This window comes from Malaclemys terrapin, chromosome 3 (assembly GCF_027887155.1).
Source record: "Malaclemys terrapin pileata isolate rMalTer1 chromosome 3, rMalTer1.hap1, whole genome shotgun sequence".
Lineage (NCBI taxonomy): Eukaryota > Metazoa > Chordata > Testudines > Emydidae > Malaclemys > Malaclemys terrapin.
The window spans coordinates 107,089,723-107,105,419 of record NC_071507.1 but is presented as its reverse complement, the minus strand read 5'-3'; the positions used below and the strand labels follow the sequence as shown (position 1 = coordinate 107,105,419).

General features: G+C 40.0%; 1 protein-coding gene across 8 annotated transcripts in view; it reads left to right on the top strand.

Moving 5' to 3' along the window:
- Positions 1–829: 829 nt before the first annotated feature.
- The window catches only part of MYB (MYB proto-oncogene, transcription factor), a 33,650-nt gene continuing 18,782 nt past the window's right edge, over positions 830–15,697 (top strand). The window contains exons 1-10 of one of the 8 annotated variants that reach the window (XM_054021300.1): positions 830–945; positions 5,373–5,490; positions 6,991–7,062; positions 7,775–7,867; positions 8,320–8,540; positions 10,407–10,641; positions 11,575–11,655; positions 12,057–12,161; positions 13,451–13,708; positions 14,760–15,122. In XM_054021300.1, the coding sequence (XP_053877275.1) occupies positions 923–945; positions 5,373–5,490; positions 6,991–7,062; positions 7,775–7,867; positions 8,320–8,540; positions 10,407–10,641; positions 11,575–11,655; positions 12,057–12,161; positions 13,451–13,708; positions 14,760–15,122 (1,569 nt within the window). In that variant the 5' untranslated portion in view covers positions 830–922. Of the gene's footprint in view, positions 946–5,273; positions 5,491–6,990; positions 7,063–7,774; positions 7,868–8,319; positions 8,541–10,406; positions 10,642–11,574; positions 11,656–12,056; positions 12,162–13,450; positions 13,709–14,759; positions 15,123–15,697 lie in introns of those variants that run through there. The other 7 variants (XM_054021305.1, XM_054021299.1, XM_054021306.1 and 4 more) reach the window with 7 other exon arrangements.

Genomic DNA, 15,697 nt, shown 5'->3' with positions numbered 1-15,697 from the left:
GAGTCAGAGTCACACACCACACACAGACTCACACATACACATAATGATACACACACACACAGAGAGAGCTCTATCCAGCCAATCCTACTCCACCGCCACACAGGCAGATTCAGACCCACCACATCCCGCACAGGCTTGCAGAAGCAGGACCCCCGCACCCCACCCACACCTGGACCCCCTGTCCCTCGCACCCGCGTGCCAGGGACGCACCCCAGAGGGGGCTCCTCTCAGGCTGTGGCCATTCGGCTGAGGGACATGTCACACCATTGGGGCTGTGCGCCTTGCTCTGAAATGCACCCAGCTCAAGTCCTCCCTCCTCTAGTGTGGGGGTTGTTTAATTACTACACAGTTCTTTCGCATCAACCCCCCGGAGAGCTGGCGCGGGGCAGCGGGGGCTGAGAGCGGCCCCTCTTAGCTCTGCTGCCCAGGGACGACTTGGGGGGGAGTCATGGGGACTTGATGCTGCTGAGCGGGGATTGTGCAGCAAAAGGCGCCTCTCCTGCTGCCGCGCTCCCTCCCCCTTGCCCCGCTCCTGGCCGCCGCCGTCGCGCGGGCTCCCAGCCACGCAGAGGGAGAGGGAGAGGCGGCACGGCTGGAAGCCGCTTCTCAGCCAGCCGGGGACCGCGGGCACTGCAATAAAACCCCAGCAGCGCTGAGAGGCGTGCTCAGAGAGGCGCTTGCGCACATCGCAGGGGCGCCAGATTTGGCGGGAGTGGGAGTGTCCAAAAAAGCCCTTTGTTTGATGGCATCTCTGTTTACAGAGTTTACTCTTTAATCTCAACCTGTTTCCTCCTCCTCCTCCTCCTACTGCTGCTCCTGAAAACTTCACTGTGCGGCGGTGGAGCACTTTTAAGCAGCACAGAAAGCAAAGCACTTCAGCCAGCACAGGTCCCCCCTTCCTCCCCCAGTGGCTAGTCCCAGGATGGCCAGGAGACCCAGGCACAGGTAAATTCTTTGCAGCATTAAAGCATTTGTGTGTGTGTATGTTTAATAGCCTACGGATAGAGAGGTTTATTTGGGTTATTATTATTTTTTTGTTAGTTTTTGCAGGAGTGGTTTGCCAGATCCTCCCCACGCCTGTCAGTCTCTGCACGGGGAAGGGGAGAGGGAAACCTAAACAGACCCTGCAAGACCAAATGAATAGCATATTAGGAATCCCCCCGTACTCCCTTCTCTACCACCCCCACTTCCTCCCCTCCCAAAAAAAGGACTTAGGATGTTGGGAAGATTGCAATTTGCAATGCATTTTGTAAGTTGCTCAGACAGAAATTTCCTAGGACCATGCATGGCGCGCGTGGCTACAAATTAGAAAGATGGGGTGAAAAGGGGGGGGGCAGGATTCCCACTTGGACTTGTTGCCTTCAGCGATCTGTGCCGAGCTGCTCTGCGGTCTGTTTGGGCTGGAGGAGCTAAGCAGATGGCAGATGTAAGCCCAAAAATGTCGGACTTGTTTAGTGGCTGCAGGTAGTTCATTCCCGTTTCATTCATTCTTTGTGGAGGTGGGATGTCAGGTGGGTGGCAGACAGGCGGCGTGAAAAGGAGGTGCTGGGGAGGGAGCAAACCTTTTTTTTTTTTTTTTTTTTTTTTTTTTCAGTTGCAGAGTCTTTCTTTTAATGACTCCAACTCTGCCCCGCTCATCTCTCGGTTTATAATTATGCCCTGCAAGGCTTTTATTTGTAATGCACACGCCGCTCCGCACATGTCGGAGCCCGAGCAAGCTTTTCAGCAGCGCGATGAGAGCAACTCTTAGACTTTGGCAGGAGGGGGGTGGGGTGGGGAGAGAAGAAGGAGAGAGGGGCGTTTGGCAGCAGCTGTCATGTGGCTGCTCCCGTTGCTGTTTTCCTCCTCTTGGGGAATGGGCTATTGCACGGGACAAGGGCAGGGGACAGCAGACCCCGAGCTGTGTTGTGGTGGCGGGGGGGACGGGGGGCTGGGGGTTACTGCTCCCTGCTGCTCCCTTCCCTCTGGCGGGTGGCGTGCTGCGAACTGGAAGGGAGAGGTCTGAGCGCCTCGTGGTTGCTGCTGTTACAGACACACACAGTGCAGGAGGATTGTTTTCTAATTATCTCTGGACTGGCGGTCGGACACGTGGAGAGTCTTTTTCCTTTCTGTCCAGCCCCCCCACGGCTTGCGACAGAAAAGCAAATCCCCTTCCCCCGCAGTTTTTCCCTCTTGTGACCGATCGCTGGCTTAAAAAAGGGGTTTTAAATTGCCCAGAGTGTGAAATCTAGAAGGAGGCTCGGGGTGGGGGTTCGGTGCAAACTAGGTTGTTACTTGAATATGAGAGAGCGAGTGTGTTACTAGGACGGACAGGCTATGAATGACTCATCCTGTCCTTCCAGAGAGACAGACACACAGTCACCGTGCATGTGTCTCCGCCTCGCTTGCGCCTCCCTCTTGAGGCGAAATGGGAGGTGGTAGTGCTGGGGGGTGAGAGCCTAGTGGGTAGTCTGTATTTTATTTTGACTTTGCAGAGTGGCGGAATGAGCGTATCAGGAGTGGTGGAGGAAGCCAGGCCTGCAAAACGAAAGGGTCAGTTGCTCTTTACAGGAACTGAATGAGCGGGCGAGCCGGGAGGAAAGTGGAGCTGCTTAGCAGCTTTCAGAATGGTCCTTCCTAGCACGAGTGGTGGTGGTTCGTGCTCGCGGAGCGCCAGATACTTTCCCTCTGGTTACGAAGGGGATGTACTGGTGCGAGAAGGGAAGCGCTAGATTACAGCTCCGTGAAGTGCTCTGAAAGGAGATGTCGGCAAGGTGGATTAGTCAAAACAACGAAAGTGGATTCCCCTCGGTTGTTTGTGCCCAGTTTCTTCAATCACAGTAGCAAGTCATTTCCTCTCCACCCCCACCCCCTTTTTTATCATTGCACAATTTGGTTTCCTTGACAAAAATGTAGAGTATTTAAAAGCACTGAAAACTAGCATGTGGGGCATCATTAACCCTTTCACTTAGTCCACTCCACTGGTAATTAGCAAGTGCATTTGTTGTTGGGGCCAGATTGTGTTCAGGCAGATATTTTAAAAAATGTTTCAGGTATATGCTAGAAACCAGATTTGTTAAATATGGTGCAGATCATCCTATAACCCCGCCCCCCAGGCCGAATTTTCCTGCCACAGGGGACACAGAATGGGAGTTACTCATTCTGTATGCCACAATAAAGTCCTTCCTAGGTAAGGAAATAATTTAGATTATAAACATTACAATAAAATAATGTTAACCTTTTCATCACTAATCTTCTACTCCAGTTTCACATGTGCCATGTCCATTGATGTACCTGGAACATTTGGCAGCACTGGAGATATCACCCTGCTGGCTGTACCTGGTACTTTCAATATCAGTGACTACCAATTTTCAAAATGATACATGGGTATTTAGCTACAAAACTTCTTTTAACATTAAAAGCAGTCACACAATTGTCTCCATGTGTCACTTAGAAAAGAAAACCTAACTTTAAAAAAAAATAAAAGCAAAGAAATAGGACCCTGCAACCTTTACTCATGTAAGTAGTCCTACTGTAGTCAGTGAGACTACTACTGTGAATAACTACTCTTTTGAGTTGAAGGATTGAGTTGAGTTGAAGTACCTAGCTATTCCTAAATATTCTACATGTCTTTGTGAGTGAACTATCTAGTCCAGTGGTTCTCAGACTTTTGTACTGGTGACCCCTTTCACACAGCAAGCCTCTGAATGCAACCCCTCCTTCTAAATTAAAAACACTTTTTAAAATATTTAACACTATTATAAATGCTGGAGGTGAAGTGGGGATTGGGATGGAGGCTGGCAGCTCAGGCTACTCCCCATGTAATAACCTCGCAAGCTCCTGAGAGGTCACGACCCCTAGTTTGAGAACCCTGATCTAGTCACATGTGCCACCTTACCTAGGTACAGTGGTAGTAAATTAAGAATGGAATTAGGAGACTTGTTTTGTCAGTTTGTTAGCCATTTGGGACTTGCTGTCAAATAGGCCACATGCATCACTGCAGATACTGAAAAACCTCTTAAATAGCGATTTTCCTTGATACACAACATGTGCCAGAAGACCAGGCTGAAGACTTAATGTTATTTTAACCTAATATACTTTCTTTTAAGCTTTTTGATTGCTTGACGTTTGGTAGTACTTGCATCATGTCTAGCAACCTGTACATTGAACTTCAGCTTAATGACCCCTGCCCCCCCCCCAAAAAAAGTCTCTGAAAAACAAGGTTAACAGGAAGAATAGTGTCTGATCCATCCTTAATTGAAGTGTTGTTAGTGTGGACTTATTAATATGGCTGTTTATCAAAAAAAGGTTTTTAAAATTTTATCTAAAGATTTTTCCATATATTATGATCATTAGTCAAATACTACATTGTTTTTTCTGTAGTACTGTAGATGTCATCTCTTTGAAGTTTCAAAAGTGATGTTTGTATCTTAAAGTTGGAAATAATACTTTACCCAACAGAAAGACAACTCCTATTGCAAAACATTTCAATTTTAGCTAGCGGGATAGGGTGAATGCTGTTTGTGAAAACAGTAATAGATTCCTTTTTACCCATAGATAGCCTCTGGGGAAATCCCTTAGTCATGAATTAGGTGAGGACTGGAGTATTTCAAAAACAGTATGAAGTATTTAGAAATGGGATAGAGGTAGTAAAGTTAGCAAAATACTCAGTATAAGGAGACTTGATCATTCATGTGGTTACTATGGAGATCTTATATTGTACTTGTCTTCAGCTTTGTCTATACTCGACCATGAACTGTGACATATTTGATAAGAGTTTATTTACAAAATAGTGTGATCACTTGATGGCCTTTATTTTAATTAGTTTTGAAAAACCTGTGCCCTTCAATATTTTTGGTCTTCTAATACCAAAATGATGACTAAGTATATTATTGAATAATTTTACTATTTTTATATTTGTACATAAAATACCATTTGGGAATTGTGTAACCAGCTACTTCATCAAATATATAAAAACATTAAGCACTCTTCAAAATATGTAGCACAAGTTAAAGATTTTGCATATGCACTTGTGTAGAGGACATAGCCTCTTGTTCTCTTTATTGTCCTAAACATTGTATTTTAATTTGAAACTTTCATTGGTTGAAAGGCTGCCAAGTGTGTAAGTTGCCACTGATCTAACAGTCTGAGCAGGTCTAAACATGTACAGTAATAAGAAGGTTGCCAGCCCTTTGCTTGTATCTGTGGATACCAAAAACAGCAGAACCTGTTCAGAATAGTAGAACAGAATGCAGAACAAAATCTTGTTGTGCAAGTTTTCAAACTTTTATCTGTATAACCTTTGTAAAGATTGTTGTTTTTCATATATTTTGTAATTCAGTAACGTAAGTCTTCATGTTCCACTCTAAGTCGCCTCCTGTTTCTTTTTGTAGTATATATAGTAGTGATGATGACGATGAAGATGTTGAGATGTATGATCATGACTACGATGGTCTGCTTCCTAAGGCTGGAAAACGTCATTTAGGAAAAACCAGGTGGACCCGTGAAGAGGTAAATAAAGGGTCACTTACTACGTTTGGGTTAAAAAGAGAGAGAAAATGGGTCAAATTCTTCTATCAGATGCAGATTTCATTAGATATCAAGTTCAGTGTGAATTTCATGCATATGTATGAGGGCAGAATTTTGCTATATACATAATTAGATGTAACTTTGAGAGTTGTTGTTTTTTAAAAAACAAACAGTTTAAATACTGATCCTTGACTCCAGCAAGACTGTTATACAGGACAGGTGTTCAAACTACTGTATTAAGTTGTCAGGATATGACAATTTTAAAATTACCTGTAGCAATGTTTGATTGTTACTGCTGGCTCTTTTGTTTGAAAATGGTTGCTATGTGAGAAATGACGTCTATTCAGTATCTTAACAGCAGCAAACAACTATGGTGCAAACTTCTGCACTCTTATTACAAATAAGTGGATCATCTGAAGTTTGTGTTTTAATAATGGAGTTGTGATTCCACAGGGCCCATAACTAAAATCTGTAAGAAACATCTATTCTGTACTACAAACTGACATTAAAGATGTTTTCCCCTTTTGAAAGACTGAATATAAGAGAGTATGCTTTGGTAGCTTTTAGTGCTCTTGTGTTTATTTTCTGTGCAAATTATAGTAATAAAAAGTTCATTTACAGAGGTGGATAATCCATGGTCATTTACAATGGTTTAATTTTTGTGTGAAATGTGTTAATTCAATTATTTGAATGATATTTGGGCTTGTTCAACACCAGTGATTCATACTGATCTTTAAACATTAGCAGGCCACTTCATGTATGGTTTTTTAAAAGCTTGAATTGCTATTACAGTACCTTTGTTCTTCTTGGTATTTTGAACGGGCTGTTTTTGATCTTTAGGGCCTACATTACTGGACTTTCCTTTTAGGATATTGGGCCAAATTCTCTTCTGATAAAAATATTCAAAACTCCTTTGAAGTAAATGGAGTTTCACCCATTTAGGAGTTTTGCCCATTTACACCAGCAGTAAATATGGCGGATTACTTATGTTATGCATTCAGTATAGAATCTTATGCAGTATTGTGATGAACATTGCCCTTAAAATCTTTAAAGCTTTTTGAAAACAGCCTAAGGGGGTATGCAACCTGTATCCTATTGAATTTCAATGGACATTGGACATCTAATTCCTTTAGACTTCTTTGAAAATACCAGCCCAAAAATAATAATTTAAATTGCCTTAGCTGGTAAAATGCAGATCAGCATAATTTGCATAGTCCAGAAGCCCAGAAAATATATTTAAGTTCCTGCCCATAACCAAAGAAAAAATATCTGCTGAATGAGGAGGTGTATTTGGCAAGAAAAAAAGCATAATCAGGCCAGAGACTTCCCTTTTATGTCAGTACTGGATCCCTGAAAGAAGTGGATCCATAAAAATTCAGCAACGTGGAGTATTTTCTTTTTTTACCTTAGCTTGGCTGATATATTGTAGTTGCAACACTAAGTAATTGGAGCATTAATGATGTTGTCTTTATGAAAAACTAGGATGAAAAACTAAAGAAACTCGTGGAACAGAATGGTACAGAAGACTGGAAAGTTATTGCCAATTTCCTTCCTGTAAGTGGGCATTGTTTCTGTTTTTGTTTGTAGAGATGACAACTCTTTATCACCCATTTTCAAGTAAGGGACAGGGGAGAGGTTATTTCTTAACTACGTTTTCATGTGATCTGAAGCCCCCCACAAACTGGAACTTAAGATATTCACTAAGGCATCTTACTGTATTATAGCTGCATTTCTTAACTTTTATGCTCAATTTTATTTCTCAGTACTCATCTCAGATGGGGGAGGGGAAATGTAAAAAGACTTTTTGAGGGATTTGTTATAGAACAGATGGTTGACCTGTGAGTGAAACAAAAATGTCTTAGTACAGAAAAAAAACCTAGCTTTCATCAATAGTAAATGCTACTTATAAAATATGAGATCTCTTTTGTGATCTCTTACTGTTGTTCAAATTCTACAGATAACATAACACTTATTCTTTAAAACTATCTTTAATAGATGTTAAAGGATAAGTTTGTTTAGTTACCATGATACAGTGACAATTATGGAAAAGATGCTTTTCTAGTTTAATGTGCAGAGTACTTACCAGCCATTGATTGCTGAGGACCCTCATTTCAAGCTTGTCTCAGTCATTCCCATATAGCTTCATTGTATTAATAGTATGAGATACATAGAGGATCTGTTTGGGGAGCAAGTGCACCTAGAAAGAAATATTGCAATTATTTCATATTTGAGAAGTGATTAATTTGTATATGTTATGTGCAATTAGAATCGGACAGATGTGCAGTGCCAGCATCGATGGCAGAAAGTACTAAATCCTGAACTTATCAAAGGTCCATGGACTAAAGAAGAAGATCAGCGGGTAATCAACTTTTCCTTCAGCCTCATATTTTAAATAATACTTAATGATAGGCCCAATACTGCAGTCATAACTGAGATAAAACTCATCTAGACTTCAATGACTTCAGTGGGAGTACTGCCTGAGGAAGGATTTGAAGACTGGTCCCAATAATATTAATACTTAGCATTTATATAGTGCTTCCTGGTACAGTTTCAAAGTGCTCTACACAAATCAAATAATTAATACTTTAATGCTGCAAATCTAAATGTACGCTAGAAATGCCTTTGATATTACCAAAGCCTTTTCCTTTTGGGTAAATATATAAATAGAAAATACGAAGCAGTGCCTACACATCTGCTCTACTACAGCGGTTTTGAGAAACTTCATTGAAAATATTGCAGCATCACAGAATGATTGCACTAATTCATTATGTAACACTAAAATATGGGCGGTTCTTGTGTGTTTCTTTGAAGGTGATAGAACTTGTGCAAAAATATGGCCCAAAGCGCTGGTCTGTTATTGCTAAGCACTTGAAGGGGAGGATTGGAAAACAATGCAGGGAGAGGTGGCACAACCATTTGAATCCAGAAGTAAAGAAAACCTCCTGGACTGAAGAAGAAGATAGAATTATTTACCAGGCACACAAGAGGCTGGGAAACAGATGGGCAGAAATTGCAAAGTTGCTGCCTGGACGGTAATGACATATAGTAGCCCTTAAATAGGGAAAAGAAGGTTTTGAGTCTGAGCAGTCTGTTTCAGATGTCATCTTAGTACACTGAAAGAATTGCATGTTATAAACCAAAATGTTTTGAGCCAAATCCTAGTGCCATTGATCTAAATGGGACCAGGTATATGGAGAAATATTTTTTAAAATATTTGCCACTGGATGAAGAAATAGTAACCATAGCAAATCATCAGGGCTTTCCTAAGTGTGGGTCTAATCTTGTTTGTGTTGGAGTATTTGTCAAAACTTCTGTTGACTTAATGGTGCAAGATCAGACTCTACAAGTGAAACTAAGTTTATATTCAGCTAAGGGGACACAGTCAACTGAAATCCAGTCAGTATTTTTAACAATGAATTAAAAGTTGTTTCACAAGCTATACCTGGCCCGGTGCCCCGGACAGTTTTGATGGCTTTACATTAATATTTTCCCCATATTTTAGAGAGTTTTACTCTTCTCTATTGCTATCTGAATGATCCAAATACAAACTAAGGGAAACTGACTAACTAAAACTGCAATCCTGAAAATCCTTATGTAGAATGAGTACCTTTATTCATATGAGTTGTTCTATTGGCTTCAATGGGACTACTCATCTGTAAGTGTGCAGGGTTGGGGTCTTACTGATTTTGCAGGGGTAACAGTGAAAGTGCCCAAACACAAAGTGCTGTCAAATATACAAAATAAACAAGCAACATTTTTTCCCTCTAGACTCCAGTAGTTGGTAAAACATCTCCAAAATACAACTGTGATGGCCTTTTTTGGCTGGAGAGAAGAACCACAGATAGGCTTGTCATTTGGAGAGCATTACAATCTTATTGCAGCCTTCCTTGTACCACAGACACCCACAGTTAATAACACTGAGTGATGTTGAAGTAAAGGCTTTCAGACAGAGGAGTTGTATTTGAGTTACCCCAAGACCGATTTTAATAATACAGTACAGTTCTCATAGTTTTTGTCTAATCACACAATTGAATACTTGAAACAGTTTGTTTTCTGAAATTAAAAAAAAACCTTTCCCTAATAACTGTTCAGTTGCCCAGTTATGAAATTCGCTTGGAGGTTAACTGTTTCACTGCTGGTTCCTGCACTTTCTTTTTACAGTAATAGAATGCAGCAAAATTCCATTGGAATGTTAATGCTTCAAAAAAATAATGGTGCATGAAGCAACCTGAAAGGTGGGTTTTGCTCCACATGCCAGTTGCTTCACCTAGTGGAGATGAGGTAGACCTCAAGTGATTAATTTCTCACAGTGAGATATAATTGAAGAGAAACATCAGAACTGGATCCGTAAATCTCTGTTCATAGTAGAGATCCTTGCATCTTATCCCATACATTCTTATGGTGAAAATTCCCACTGGTAGTTGCTTTCAAAGTGCAATGACCTGAGAGAGCTGATCTGTATTTGGAATTGTTAAAAATCTGTGCTTAAGAAGTATGGGTTAGGAGGCGGAGGTAGAACACCTTTCTGTGTTACATGCACCATTGAATTATAACAAATTTATTGAGGACTCTTAGAAATGCTCTATGCTAACAGTTTCCAGTCAACTAACTTTAATTTGAATTATAGAGACAAGGTGGGTGAGGTAATATCTTTTATTGGATTAACTTGTTTGGTGAGAGAGACAAGCTTCCAAGCCACACAGAGTTCTTCTTCAGGTCCAGAACTCTGTGTGGCTCAAAAGCTTGTCTCTCTCACCAAAGAAGTTAATCCAATAAAAGATATTACCTCACCCTCCTTGTCTCTCTAATATTTTGGGACGTACATGGCTACAACAACACTGAATTTGAATTGAAAGTTCTATATGAAAAAGTCTTTATATGCATGTGTTCCTCTGTAGAACTGATAATGCTATCAAGAACCACTGGAATTCTACAATGCGTCGAAAGGTTGAACAGGAAGGTTATCTTCAGGAATCTTCCAAAGCCAACCAGTCATCATTAGCCGCAAGTTTTCAGAAAAACAGTCACTTAATGGGATTTGCTCACACTCCACCTTCTGCACAGCTTCCAGCAGCCACCCAACCCCCAGTTAACAATGACTACTCCTATTACCACATCTCTGAGCCACAAAATGTAAGCTGCTGAAAACTTTTTGTTGAATATGTAGATCTGTGATTAAGCTATCTGCATTGAAATTGATGAAGAATGATGTTTTTGTTATCGCTTTAGTGGATGGACTGGAGGAATGAGGGTAAATAAGGAATGCTGATCTTAGACACTCAGGCCCTGATTCCGCAAGTCTTTTAAGCATGTGCTTAACCTTCAGAACATGCTTATGTTCCATTGAAGTCAATGGGACTTCACATGCATAAAGTTAAGCAAGTTCTTTGCAGAACTGGAGTATCCTATACTACAGTAATGGGCATACACAACCCTAAAATAGGTAAATCTGCTTTCATACATTTGTGCTACAGCATTCTAACATCTTAATTTTTAAAACAAACTCATCAACTATAATGCATATGATATAGCATTTCTTATGGTGGTGAGTATTGCACTTGTTGAAATTCAACTATACTTGGGCCTGATTCTGGAGTCCATTTTTATGTGACTCTCTCATTGACTTCAGTATTTGTTCTGTAGTAGTTAATTATTACTGTATTTTAATCCAAATCCTTTTATGGTAATAACTAATATGAAAATTATTGCTACCTTTAAACACAATTGTGTATGGATTGCAGTGGGGTTTTAGATTGTAGCTGCTTCCCATTCGCACTTCAGTTTAAAAACATGTAACAAGCATAACTTTCTTTGAATTATTCATCCATTCTCAGAACTGGTGGGTGCTTCTTATTTGAATGGCTTTCCTCCTCTAGTGCTTAGTGTCGTATTTACTCGTTAAAAGCAGCTCCGTTTTCTTGCAAGTTAGAAGAGAGGGGCCTTATGGATTTTAAATGTTCAGTGTAAGATGCAGGAGTTGCAGGATGCTTGAGTTTAACCCAAACACACACTGCAGCTTGCATAATGGAATGAATAACTTTGAGTGTCTTTTCTGTTTTGGCGTAGGTCCCTGGTCAAATCCCATATCCAGTAGCACTGCATGTAAATATTGTCAATGTCCCTCAGCCAGCCGCTGCAGCTATTCAGGTAGATAGTTTAAAGATCATTTCACGAGTCAATTTGTTAAACATTTGATATGGAAGTTAAAATGCAAACTTCTTACCTTGAAAAAACATTTTTAACATTCTGAGTGATGGAGAGAGAAAATGGGGAAGGGGAGGGAGTTCTGACATAGCTAATAATCAGTTCTTTTGAGGTAAATTTGAAACACATTAGCTGACATTTAGTGTAATGTCTTTCACTTTTTCTATTTCAATGTCTGTATTGAAATTCAATAGGGATTTTTACAGTGGAAAACACAATTGACATTTGTTTTACCTCTGAGGCTAATTTGGCTGTGATACCACAGGACGGCAAGCCATAAGCATTTTAGTTGCAACATCCAATCAGACCTTTATCTTTTCTTTTCCCTTAACTCTTAATTGCAGAGACACTATAATGATGAAGACCCTGAGAAAGAAAAACGAATAAAGGAATTAGAGTTGCTACTAATGTCGACTGAGAATGAACTGAAAGGGCAGCAGGCATTACCAGTAAGACTGTCACTGTGTGCTTGGATGGAGGGATAGCAGCTTTACCCCAGTGCTTGTCTTTTTACCTTTTTACTCCCCCTCTGGCTCTGACACTAATCAAGGCTCTATATTTCTGTTTTAAAAGAATGAAACATAGCACATATTTAATATGCATTTGCTTTATAAATTTATGTATGTTATGGTACTAAACAATTTGCAGGTATTTTTACTTTTGCAAAGTCAGCGGGAGCAAGTTTGGGCTCTACATTTTACCACAAGGGTGATAACACTAAAGTTAACAGAGTAAATCCCACCAGATCTGATATTACTGGAGATGTGTGTTTCTGAAAGTGTGCAATGGTTCATGTAATGAAAATGTAGTGCCTGTTCATTAGATTTTTCCTCTCTGTTGCATTCCTTACTTCAGCTGTGTATTACATACTTTGTAAACTTCAGACTTGGTGCATGTTTGATAATTTGTTTTACTTTTCTGTGAATAATGTTAGAACCTTTAGCTGCATGTGTGCAACCTGTGCTGGCTATTACTGAATTCTCACATTTTGTCATGCATAGGTGGTAAAATAGATAAGTAGCTTATTCTATGTAATAATATAGTTAAAGCAAATAAACCAAAATCATCCTAGAACATAAGTGATAGCCAGCAGATACTTTTATGAGTAATTTTTTCTGGTTAATAATAAAACGATTGTGTGCATGATGTGTTAGTTTGGCCACTTTTAACTTTAGTTAATGTTTTGCAATTTCTTCTGTTGCATGATCACACTGGAAAGAAACTTCTGTTAATTTGCTCTTCTGCTTTCCTAACCACGTTGATTTGACAGCCTCTTCATTGCATTGGTGTAAGCTGTAGTGTTAGACAGGGATAGAAGAAGATGAGATATGCAAACAAAAGCAACTCTAACTCTTAAATCCTTTAGCCTCTTACAGAGCTGAGTGTTAAGCAGGGAATCCTTGCCAATTCTTGCTTCACACAGCCAAAGATTTGTAGACTCTTTATGGGACTTTTGAAGTAACATAGTAGTATGAATTTATTGGATATACAATATATATGCCCATGATACCTAATATTGGATCTAAATAATGAGGTACTTTCAAGATAAATAAAATGTACCATTACAAGGTCTTGCATTGATGAAAGGAAACATCTTGACAATTGTTTCATAGGCGTAAGTTTTTAAGATGATGCAACTACTTTTATCTTTCCTCCAGCAGCATCTGACACCTTGTGCAATTTCATTGCTAAGTTCCTTCTGCCTTTTTTCCCTCCTTTTTTTTTCTTCTTCCCTTAGACACAGAACCACACATCAAGCTACCCAGGCTGGCACAGCACCACAATTGCTGACAATACCAGAACTAATGGCGACAGTGCACCTGTTTCCTGTTTGGGGGAGCATCACCATTGTACTCCATCTCCGCCAGTGGATCATGGTTGCTTACCTGAAGAAAGCGCATCCCCTGCAAGGTGCATGATCGTTCATCAGAGCAACATCCTGGATAATGTTAAGAATCTCTTAGAATTTGCAGAAACACTTCAGTTAATAGATTCCGTAAGTAGAACTGTCAGTTCAGGTGAATTTGCGTGCGTTCTGGGTGTAAGGGGAGTGGAGCTGGGAGCTCCCAATATTTATTTCTATTTTCTGAACAACATAAATGCAAGATTTGAAACTTATTTTTAAAGTAACACATGGTTGTTTGTATCAAGTCCCAAAGAGTGATTTAATCTTATATAATATGTGGATTTCTTTTTTTTTCCTCCTTGTGTGTGTGGGAGGAGTAATTTTTGGCAAACTACAAAATTCAGTAGTTTAAATGGACTCTTAATAACACACTCTCTCTTAAAATGAAATCAAATTAGAGATAACAAAACCAGCTTAATGGTATAAGTGATATTCAATTATGACAAAAGTGTCAGGAGTCTGTAGGCGTATGTATGATTTGTGCACGCTTCTATATGCTTTTCTGGAATTCTTCCTTGCTGTGGGACCTATATAGCATCAATAGCTGCCTCTTTTCAAAGCTTAACAAGCTTGCATGGCATATTTAAAGAACTGGAAACCTTAATTTAATACTGAGTGGCTTACTGCATTTAACATTGGCCTTTGTTCACTGTGATTTCTGGGTATGTCAGTTGAAATAGAGCTATTACATTGAAATGAGTTGTTAGGTGTCATCTTAATTTATAACAACTAGGGTGCACATTTCAAACTTTGCTACACTCATTCAGCATGTAGTTTGAAGCATGCTGGTTAGAGAGAGGATGAGATTAATTTGGAGACTGATTAACATATTTTTCCATAATACGAAGGTATTATCTCTACATTGATGTAGCTAATAGTGGTAGAACATCACTTGACTCATTGCTACTTTCATGAATTTGGTTTCCAGCACCAATGGAATAATATTCAGTTAATATACTCAGTATATATATTAAAAACATGAGTAAGTGTTCATAATATTACTCAAAAAACTAGGGTCAAAGTGAATTAAATTGGGAAGGGCTTTTTTGTTGTTGTTGTTACTGGCATATCGTAATGCTGTATTTTCATGAGGTGGCACTATACCCTGTCTTATAGTTCCGTGCCTCCCACGTTGTTTCAGGATCCTTCATCATGGGGTGATCTCAGCAGTTTTGAACTCTTTGAAGAAGCAGACACTTCGCCTAGCAAAACTCCCTCAGGCAAAGTCTTACAGCTTCAGCAAAGAGAGGCCAATGCGTGTAGACCTGAAGGACACCCTAGCACAAACTTGAGCAAAATAATGTTGAGTCAGGGTTCTCTTGACTCACCAAAGTCCTTATCTGCCTCAAAATGCAGCACAGCTCCGTTGGTCATTCTTCGCAAAAAGAGAGGGCATTCCAGCCACTTAGCCAGTGGCCACAGTAGCTCCTTCATATTTGCTGACGTCAGCAGTTCAACTCCTAAGCGCTCCCCTGTCAAAAGCCTACCCTTCTCTCCCTCGCAGGTAGATCAAGTCTTCTGCACAGATGTTACTAATTCTCAAGTCACCAGAGTATTAACAGTTTAGAAACTAATCCTTTGGAACAAATGACTAATTACTGTTGCACTTGATGATTTCACTCCATGTTTGAATCTTCTTACTGCTGTTAGTCTTCACCACTGAGTTTAGATGATCAGCAAGCTAACTGTTGATTCTCTTTTTTTATTGTGTCTCTAATTCCTGGTGGTTTCGAAGGGGAAGATGGTTGTTTGCTTTCTCTTGCTTTTAATTCCTCCAACTACCAGAGTTTAACATTTCTGTTCATTGTAACGCTTTCCCATCTATGTCCATTTACACAGTGTGATTCACTGACCCAGAAAAACCCAAACTCTGTTTATTTAAATAACATGCAGATTGTGAGACGAACTGACAACAGCCAGAAAATTCAAATGATTCTTGGGGTGGGGTGGGACAGGGATGAGGAGAAAATTTGTGTATGAAGATCATCTTGGTCTCCATTTCGAATTTCCTGTCATTTGTTGCTTTGTTTCACAGCTGTACCACTGTCAGCATGGTTTTTTTTCTTTGTGGATTTCTTG